The 9,903-nt window shown below is 35.1% G+C and overlaps 1 protein-coding gene across 1 annotated transcript in view; it reads left to right on the top strand.

The window, feature by feature from the left end:
• The window catches only part of LOC141845174 (putative magnesium transporter NIPA8), an 8,913-nt gene extending 2,843 nt beyond the window's left edge, over positions 1–6,070 (top strand). Inside the window, exons 2-14 of the mRNA XM_074733231.1 lie at positions 2,735–3,030; positions 3,185–3,272; positions 3,371–3,432; positions 3,929–4,014; positions 4,099–4,172; positions 4,323–4,425; positions 4,564–4,689; positions 4,825–4,924; positions 5,003–5,122; positions 5,216–5,306; positions 5,371–5,434; positions 5,519–5,618; positions 5,701–6,070. Coding sequence (XP_074589332.1) covers positions 2,938–3,030; positions 3,185–3,272; positions 3,371–3,432; positions 3,929–4,014; positions 4,099–4,172; positions 4,323–4,425; positions 4,564–4,689; positions 4,825–4,924; positions 5,003–5,122; positions 5,216–5,306; positions 5,371–5,434; positions 5,519–5,618; positions 5,701–5,916 — 1,323 coding nt within the window. The 5' untranslated portion in view covers positions 2,735–2,937 and the 3' untranslated portion in view covers positions 5,917–6,070. The remainder of the gene's footprint in view (positions 1–2,734; positions 3,031–3,184; positions 3,273–3,370; positions 3,433–3,928; positions 4,015–4,098; positions 4,173–4,322; positions 4,426–4,563; positions 4,690–4,824; positions 4,925–5,002; positions 5,123–5,215; positions 5,307–5,370; positions 5,435–5,518; positions 5,619–5,700) is intronic.
• The last annotated feature ends 3,833 nt before the right edge of the window (positions 6,071–9,903 follow it).

Here is a 9,903-nt window from a genome sequence, read left to right as displayed (position 1 = left end):
ATTATTGGCTAAAAAGATAGTATGCTATAGTATGAAATGGGGTTGCCATGAGCTCCTTTGACAGCAATGGTAATAATTGATGTATAAGGAATTTAGAATAGAAAACTATTCTAAATCAGGCCAACAAGTTATGGAAAAGAATCATGGTAATGGAGGAGACTGAATGAGCATGAAACTAGGTCTCAATTTGAAGTGATACAATTACTTGAACCAGAGATTGGTGATCTTCTTTACCAGGCATTATGAGGGGACACTTATCTTAACCAATTGGATGGTTCAAACTAACTTCTTGGTAATGAAAGGATGATCCAATTTCATCAGATGAAACCATTGGTTCGAACATGACTGGCAAGTGGTAATTCTTGTAGGACTAATGTGAGATGTGTAATCAGCTGAAAATAAATCTTAAAGTTTGGCTCATAACAGAAGGTCAGAAAATTGAGCGGCTAATGGAAGGTTAACAATTAAACAGATTTAATTAATTAATTAAAAATCCCAAATGGATTTAATTAATTACATGGATTTATTCTAAAATGATTAAAACTTTACCTGCTCAAATTACATGCAACATGCCTGCTGGTGCATGCAGCATATCTGTTGATGCTGCCTGAGCCTCAACATCAGCAACATACCTTAATCCCGAATAGGAAACAAGTATTTTGACCAATGAGGTGATGAACTATAGGTGAGAAGAACAACGACCAACACTGCAACTGATCCTGTGCATGTGTGGGCGTCACCTAATCTCAGGACATGTGTAATATCTATTCAGTAAGGATTTTGTAGAGAAGTACTTAAAAATGTCTATTTACAATTTGAGGCCCACCTTCACTCATATAAATAGATTCCTTTTCTGCTGATTAAAACACTCTTAAGTTGCTACCACTCCTCTTGAGCTCCTCTCTTCCTTTACTCTCTTAAGAGTTCCAAGGCTTTGGAAGTTCTCCATTAGAGTGCTCCTATTTCAAGTGGACAATGTTGGGTTAAGCCTGTCCTCAACCTAAAAGTTTTCATCCCTAAAGATAAGCTTATCCAATAGGGTGAATCAACATCCAAAAGGGTGAATCAACAGCTGACAATATTAGTCCGGTACTAATAGAAGTAGAAGTATGTCTAGTATATACGAAGGGGTGTGACAACTAATAAAATCATGATCCACATTGCTAGATCAACACTCCACTAATTTGAGTCGTCGATCTATTGAGAGCAGACTGACTGGACTCAATCAGTTGGACTGATCTTGACAGATTTCCACCAACACTGGATACCACAAATCCCATGTTCTTATAATGTTCGAAGGTGATTACTACTCTTCAAGATATTAAAGATTGGAGGTTATTCTTATATCTCCTACCTGATTTGCTTTGATCCTCCTTGATTGGGTTTGATTACTTCCAGATTCATCTTTAGTTATTTTTTGATATTTTTCATGTTTTTTCTTCAGTCACCAATATATAATCTATCTATTTTCCATTTTTAATAATTACCATTATTGTCATGTTATCACCACTATAAAAGAGTGCTCATCTATTATCACAAAACAAATTATTCCACTATAAATTTTCACAATATATGAATCATCACTCAGAGTCATCACTGGCCCTCATCTAATCCTTTTGATAGCTAGTACCCCTTGTTCTTCGTCCATGTTTCCAGCTCTTCATCAAGCCTACTTCAATATCATCTAGATCATCATTGATGACCCTCATCCTCTCCATGCATGGTCTTGTATCACTTCCTCCTTGCCATTGATGTTATGACCATCGAGACTCCTTTCCTTGATTGCCATAGACCTGCTCTTGTTTTCATTGCTTTTTCTTAAACTGAAGAAGCCATCATTATCAACTGCGCACATCATTTGGTGATTTCTTTGGTAGTCATCCTGTTATACTGTAAGACGTGCAGATCATCTATATACCATTTAGGTTATTTGATCTGATGTTAGGCAATAATCTGAAATTAGTGACTAGGTTGTAAATATCCAATCATCATGTCAAAGGTTATACAGATCATCTTGGGCCAAGCCTATTGTTTAATCTTACTTTAGTGTTCCATAAATATCTGGTCTCTGACACTCATCATCTATGTTTGAAGGGAGATCTTCTAATCTTCTCAATTTGCTGTGATACAAATACCATCTATGATTTCCTATTTATGTTAACTACCATTATCATTGTCATCATATTATCACTTATATAAAAGAGGACCCATCTATTATCATGTTAAGATATCGAAGGCAGCAGCAATGTTCCATCACCAAATTCTACCACAAGATACCATTTATGAAATGGTAAAATTGTGATGGATTCACTCCCCATGCAGATAATACCATGAAGAGACCCACAAGTCCCAAGTCCAAGAGCATGCCTATCATCTTATGTGTTGTCTATTGAAACACTTGGCTCATAATAGCATTTGGTGAACCCCTTTGGAAGAAACCGTTAAGACTACATTCTCATAAAAATCCATAGTCTAGTCAATTTGAAAAAAAGAATGAGCTCACCCTAGCCTTCTTTATATATGGCCTTTTAGCTGCTTTGCTTGTTGACATTTCTAAGTATTTATTTTGTTCCCAATTATAGTTCTTGGTTATGAAGCTTGGATTTTTATCATTATCTGTTCTTATGGAAGTTCTTTGTTATTATGCTTGACATGACCCTACCTGGAATTAACCTATTTCCCCATCTCAAGGCTTACTTTATCTAGAAACTAATGTTAATACCTCTTTTGATAGTTTGCAGATGTTGAAGAGCTTTCTTCCTTCATCTAAGATTGCTATAGTTCGTATATGAGCTGAGAGGACTTTGCCTAAAGATTGCAAATGTTTGCTTGGTTGTTTAAGGGTTTTGCCACAAGAACCATGTCTGATGGTCAACCCCAAAAAAGATTATGATCTGACATTCATACCAAACAGTAGATCTTTACCATTCTTGATCCATGGGCGATTGGGTTATTGGAGCATTTATTAACATAATTGGGAGTATTGCTATAAATTTTGGGACTAACCTTTTGAAACTGGGTCACGATCAGGTATTTCTTTATATGCTTATTTGTGCTTTGTCCATCTTCTGACATTTCATGATTATTCTTCTTCTAATATAAAGACTGATTTATTTTATTACTGCATACATTTTTGTTCCTTTCAACTCAACGCTGATATTCTAAAGAAACTCTATATTTTCAGCGAGAGAGGTATTCCATACTTAGCAGTGATGGACCTAACAGCAAACTTAATGCAAAATCAATCATACACTTCCAAACGTGGCGATTTGGTAATGTTTACTTATGCTTGTACAATCAACTATTTATTCAGTTTTGTGCTTATAAGAATCACATTTAAACCATTCTGATGATTTAATTTCTAATGCAGGTATTCTTTTGTTTGCTTTCGGGAACTGCCTTAACTTCATCTCCTTTGCATATGCTGCCCAGGTAAAGTTCTGAGTCATTCTCTTGTGAACAACTGATGGGATTTTTCTAACATGAACCAGTCGTGTTTTAAGGATTACCTATTCCTCAATTTTGGTTGAACTAAATTTGTTTAGAAGTATTGATATATGGGTCTTCTGGATGTGTGAACACTGTTTTGGGTTGATGTCCAGATCCAAATTCTTTACAGTTCCAAACTATTTCTTTTCTGTATGAGTTTGTCTTCATAGTAGTTTTTTTTTATTATCAGTATATGATCAGAAATTGATTCAGAGAAACAAAACTTGATCCGCTTCTTAGTGCTTTTGTTTCTTTTGGAGTAAAACCGCAACTTCCTTTGCGTCCTCATCATGTGAAAGTAGAGGTTAATCCTCTTCTAGTTCAATGCTGGCTAGTCACAGGTCAAACAGTCTTGTTCTTGTTTAACGAAGGCTGGGAACTATAAACCATGCAATTTGTTGTTTTGCTGAGCAGGCTATTTCATGTTCTGTAATTGCAGTCACTTCTTGCAGCGTTGGGATCAATTCAATTTGTATCAAATATAGGATTTTCTTATTTTGTGCTAAGAAAGACAGTGTCAGTCAAGTAAGTCATTTCATAATTGCAATTGGTTAATAAGAATTAATTCATTCGATGCTGATATATGTCCACAACAATTTGTTTTGGTAGGGTCTTGGTGGCAACCACTTTTATTGTTTTGGGGAACATTTTCTTAGTATCTTTTGGAAATCATCAATCGCCTGGTATCACCACTTCCACTTGTTGATTTCCTTAAAACTACATTATTGCTTGTGGAGGGAAGGAGTATACAACCACTTCCACTTGTTGATTTCCTTATACATTATTGCTTGTGGAGGGAGAATATACTAAAGAATATTTCAACTTTTTTTCAGTATACACTCCAGAGCAGTTGGTCACAAAATACTGCAGCTTAGTTTTCCTTCTATATTGCCTTTCCTTGCTATTCATAGTTGGCATCAATCAATATATTTACAGGTAGTCACACAAAATTTCAATTTATTATCATCTTTTATCCAGCTTATCCTTCTGCTTGTAGGAGCCAGCTTTATTGTTGGTCTTATCCTTATGTTCTTTTCAGAAAATTGTAGCTTTATTAATGGCTATAAATGTCAGGAAAGGGGAAGCTCTTGTTTTGATTTCTGGCCATGATAGTCCCTACTGGCGCACACTGCTTCCATTTTCCTATGCCATTGTTTCTGGTGCTATTGGTTCCTGCTCAGTGTTATTTGCAAAATCATTGTAAGTTGACTTCTTGAGTAGAATTTCAGCTGTTGAGTAGTAGGATTAGCCACAGCCTTTCTTGAACTGTTATTACTTGTGGTTTGCTGAGATGTTTTGTGTTCATGCATGTTTTATAATCAACTCTCCTTCCAGGTCTAACATGCTAAGATTAACCATGAGCAGCGATCATCAGTTCCATAGCTGGTTTACATACTGTATCCTATTATTGTTCTTTAGCACAGCAGGATTTTGGGTAAGGGTGTCAATTAGCTGGAAATGAATTTATTTTGTTAGTTGGAGGTTTGTGATTTTTCTTTTCCTTAAATTGCAGATGGCAAGATTGAATGAAGGGTTGTCTCTTTTTGATGCAATCCTCATTGTTCCTATGTTTCAGATTGCGTGGACCTTCTTCTCTATCTGTACAGGATTTGTATATTTTCAGGAGTATCAAGTGAGCGTTTGTATTTGTAATCCAGTTTTTGTTGGTCCGACATAGAAGTTAATTTGCTTCATTCAATGAAACTAACTCAAATTGATTTGGCAGGTGTTTGATACGTTAAGAGTCACTATGTTTTTTGTTGGGATTACGCTTGTATTCATTGGGATTTCTTTGTTGGCACCTGATGATTCAAAAGGTACGATCATTTATTTTCATTCATCCTTAGTGTTAGTTTAACTGACTTGGCCAACCAATTCTAGGAAGTGAAATAAAGGATTCCTCTTTGCCTACTTCAACTCAAGGGTTTCCAGCTGATATGAACAGGTATATATAATTTATTATGGGTGACCATTTGAAGGAAATTCCAATTTTTTACATGCTAGGCAAATATTTGGTATCCTACTGCAGATTTGCTAAAATACCAACAGAAGATACTGAGGTGAGTGATGCGAGTTCGTTTGCGCAAACGGTGCTTGCTAAAGCAAAACCTATTTTGTTGAAAGCAAAGGTATTTCTTCTAATAAAATGAGTACTTATTAATTATTATTATTTATGAGATTCTCTGTTACCATATTCAAGTCTTCTCTCAGGCTGCTGGTTCTTTGTCACTGGGTCTTGGTGAGGAGCCAATTAATGCTTCTTCAGTACTTGTAATGCCTATGCTGGCTTCAAGAACAACAGGTTTCAGATTGACCCTCTTTGATCGATCCAAGTTCATTCCTCTAAGGAACTCAGGAAAGAACTACTCTGGAAGCGAAGATGATATAGACGATGAAATGCAGGATACAAGGTCATTGTTGTCATAGAATTACTGGTATGGATTTGCCAATTGAAGTAAATTTTGTTGTTTCATTAAAATGTGGTTATTCTTTCGATTATTTCCTTATACCACGAATGTGTAGATATAATACACCTTGGAATGTCAAAGTTGTTTATACTATACGACGGATTTGACATCCACAGTCAATGTCGAGTTAACTGAATCCTTGGAATATACACCAATTATGTGATTTACAGATGAGCATTTTGGCACACTTATGTCACTCTTGCTCTCCATGAACATTTTGGTTGTATTTCCCCTCTTGGGTTCATGATCTGGCATTTTGCTTGACAACGCAGAGAAATGTATAATCTTGACACTGAATCAATTTGTTGTTGAACAACTCTTGAAGTCGAAGCATCATTTATTGTTTTCAAACTTAATGATCATATGTTGGGTGCATATTATCTTTCGATCTAACAAAAGTGCTTTGCTCTAATTTTTGTTAGATTGGTTCATTATTCTTCTCTTGTTGCTGCTTTGCCATCATCCTTTTTAAATGGCTGCCTTAGGGAAATTTAGGCATGTCTTGAGTACCTTGGCTCTAACAATGCATACAAACTGGAAAGTGGTGGTTGGAAGATGGCATCCTCTGTAACAAACATCCATTGAATAAAGTTTCTTGAAATTGAGAAACACCAATTCCATGTAACATCTTGAAGCATCCTTTAACTCATATAGAACAGCAATCTTTTGGCATTTCAAATCTCCTCAATTTCATGAAACATTCTCTACTCTCGAGTGTACTCCTCGATCACTAATTCTTTAAGAAGTGAGTTAGAATTTAGAGTGTACCTACTATGGGATGAAGGTTGTTGCTTTTTAAGAGACAATTGTCAATGACTATAAGCATTTGGAAAGGACAATATTGTAGAGAGAGAGAGTTTGTTTAACTTGTTGATGCAATATTGTTCTCAAGTCATCAGGTTCGATTAGGTTTTTTTGATGTGTTTGGAAAAAGGACTAAGATAGGTTAATCTTGTGTTTCTGATGAATGTATCAAGTGTGCAAGGTCCTAATAGAGTGCATATAACTCTTGGAGTGTCTTGACTTGATATGGCCGAGTTAATTTGATGTGATTGTGACATCATTTATACTTGATGGTTTAAAGGTCTATAACAAGATGAACTACGAGTCAAGATAGAAGATGACATGGAGCAAGTTTGAGGAGCTTGATACATTTGCGAGATCATAGATCTGGTGAGTTGAACCTAGGATGGGAAGTATGGAGCGACTACTAGTCGATGGTTTGGAGGATCATAACAAGTGAAACTTGGAGGTAGGATGAAGGATGAGATGGAGAAAGTTTGGAGGGCATGGTGCACCCGAGGGATTGAAAGCTTGACAACAAGAACTATAGGGAGGCTTGTGACAAGGTGAACTTGGAGACAAGACAAAGAATGACATGAAACAAACTTGGAGGGCTTAGTGCATCCAAAGGACCTGACAAGGTGAAGTCTAGTGGTTTGAATGAATCATTCAACCAAGGGATCACTTATCTAATCATAGTTTGCGACTGAGCTCGATCTAAGGAATTTGTGTAAGCTTAGGGGAGAGAGGTAAGACAAATGAAGGAGAGAACTCCAAGTAGATCCAATCCATGTCGACCGAAAAATTTAGTAAATTTAGGAGTAAGGGTTTGGAGAATAAAATATTTTTGTTTGAGCAATAATTGACTATAAATATTTAGTTGAAGGCTTGAGCAGTCAACTTGATGAAATTTCTAGTTGATTACTACATTAACATTATTTATTATATAAGCCTAGGAGGGTTTTAAGTTGGTTATGAGTTGCACAAAGAGGGTTTTAAGTTGGTTATATGGGTTGCACGAAGACATTCTAAAATCTCTTCTAATCTCATGCTAACTATGCTCAAAGCTTCCAAGGGCTTAGATAAGGTTGAAATCTCAACTCAAGCTCTTCCATATCATTTTCTTTACATTTCATTCTTTGAGTGGAATTACTTCTTACAAACTAATTTTGAAGTATATATGGTCGCAAGTAAAGGATTCAAAGATCCAATGAAATGTGAATAAGAAAGGAAGAATTTCAAGAAGAAGAAATAGACAAGTGAATAAATAAAGAGATGAACCTAATGAAAGGGCAAAGAAGATCTTAAATGAGGTAGTGTTAGATGAAGTTTTATGTATAGTTGGAGAGTGCTTAAATGACAAGGAATTGTGGAATAAGATGATAAACATTCATGAGGATCTTTGCAAGCACAAGGGTCTCTAGTATTGAATTGGTTGAGAAAAGTAAAATCAAGAATTGCAAGTTAAAAGAGGAGCAAGTTCTTAAATTACAAATTTGGAGCCACAAATTTGGGAAGTCCAAGTAGCTTTTTTCAAGTTAATAATGAACCAATTGTGGATATCATGGTTAGTAGTGAAAATAATAATAGAGTTGATAGCGTTCGCTTGTGTGTTTGATTCCATAAAACAAATTAGTGTAATGGAGATATGCAAAGAATAAAAGAAAGTAATCATGACAAACTAAACATAAACTTTTAACGCAGTTCAAAACTCTCGATCTCTATTTTACCATCTATGATTTTTTTAAGGGATCACCTCTGACAAAATCCCTATCTTTTCTCTTTCTTGGTAAGCTACTACAGGTGGAGAAATCTCTTATACTCTTCTTACAAGAATATGGAATTAAGTACGAGAAGAAGAGTAATACAAATAAGAGCAAGAAAGACAAAAGCACTTGAACTTAGAATTACTAAGTACATGAAATTTCAATAGCTTTCCCATGCCTCCATAAGCCTACATAGATAGCCAACACCACCCTTCAGCTCTTTTTAACCTTCAAATAACTTTTCTAGCTTGTGATTAGTCAATTAGGTCATATCTTTAGTTGACTATTAATTTTGATTTTGATAGTCCATTATATTGCAATGACTACTTTAGTCTACTAATTTGGATCATTAGTTGACTGATTGAATAGTACCTCATAGGTACTTGGTCATTGTAGTTCGTTGATATTAGATCAATAATTTTCTTTTAGGTTTTCTATTATTGATCAATCATCTGACTTGGACATTTGATTGACTAATTGAGTATTAGTCGATTAGCTAGGTTGATTGATCCCGAATAAAAAGATTTTGTAAGTTCTTATGTGAGCATGAATCCTCACTTTAGTTAGGTAAATTTGTAAGGCCGTCGTCACTTAAGTCAAGTATACCAAAACTCAAAGTACAAGTTATTCGTAGATTATCATCTCACTTAGATTTAATAGCCAAAGGTATGTTAACTTTGACCAATCAAAACTTCCACTTGCCTAATCACAGATCTACCTTGATCTACTAAGACTTCTACTTACTTAGCCTTAGGTCCGTTTGACTTGTGCATGACTTCCACTTGTCAAATATTTAGTTAATTTTAATTTACTTGGACTTCATTCAATGTCAATTCTTATTGCACTTTTTTCTCTATCAACACCGATTAGATTTTCCACCATTGCTAACAATTATTGGACTTTTCACATGTTAATATTTTGTTGGACTTTTCACCTACCAACATCGGTTAAACTTTTTACCTATCAATCAAGGTTGTCAAAATCGCGAGTCAACTCGGCGAGTTTACGAGTTTACGAACTATTATTTCAATTCCGTGTTGAATCAGCTTAAAATCGGGCCCCCTTGTAAACTCGTAAACTCGCGAGTCAACTCGGTAAACTCGCGAGTCAACTCGGTCAAATTCGGTAAACTCGATAAACAAAGGAAATCTTTGTTTGATGTTTCCTTTTATCAAATTTGGACAATGGAAGCTTATTTGGTGTATCTATTGGACTATTTTTGTATAAAATTTTAAATTTGTTATTTTGTAACTTGATGTTGAAACATAAATTTTGAAAATTTCATATCTTTTCATGTTAAATTTTCATGTTTAGTCTTTTTTTATATGTGAAAACATGTTGTTGATAACTATGTTTATGCTTTTTTATTAGATATGTGAAATATTGATTGTTCTTAT

This window comes from Curcuma longa, chromosome 14 (genome assembly GCF_044706935.1).
Source record: "Curcuma longa cultivar G26 ecotype Majalengka, Jawa Barat chromosome 14, ITB_CL_G26_1.1, whole genome shotgun sequence".
Classification (NCBI taxonomy): domain Eukaryota; kingdom Viridiplantae; phylum Streptophyta; class Magnoliopsida; order Zingiberales; family Zingiberaceae; genus Curcuma; species Curcuma longa.
This window is presented reverse-complemented; position numbering and strand designations above follow the sequence as displayed.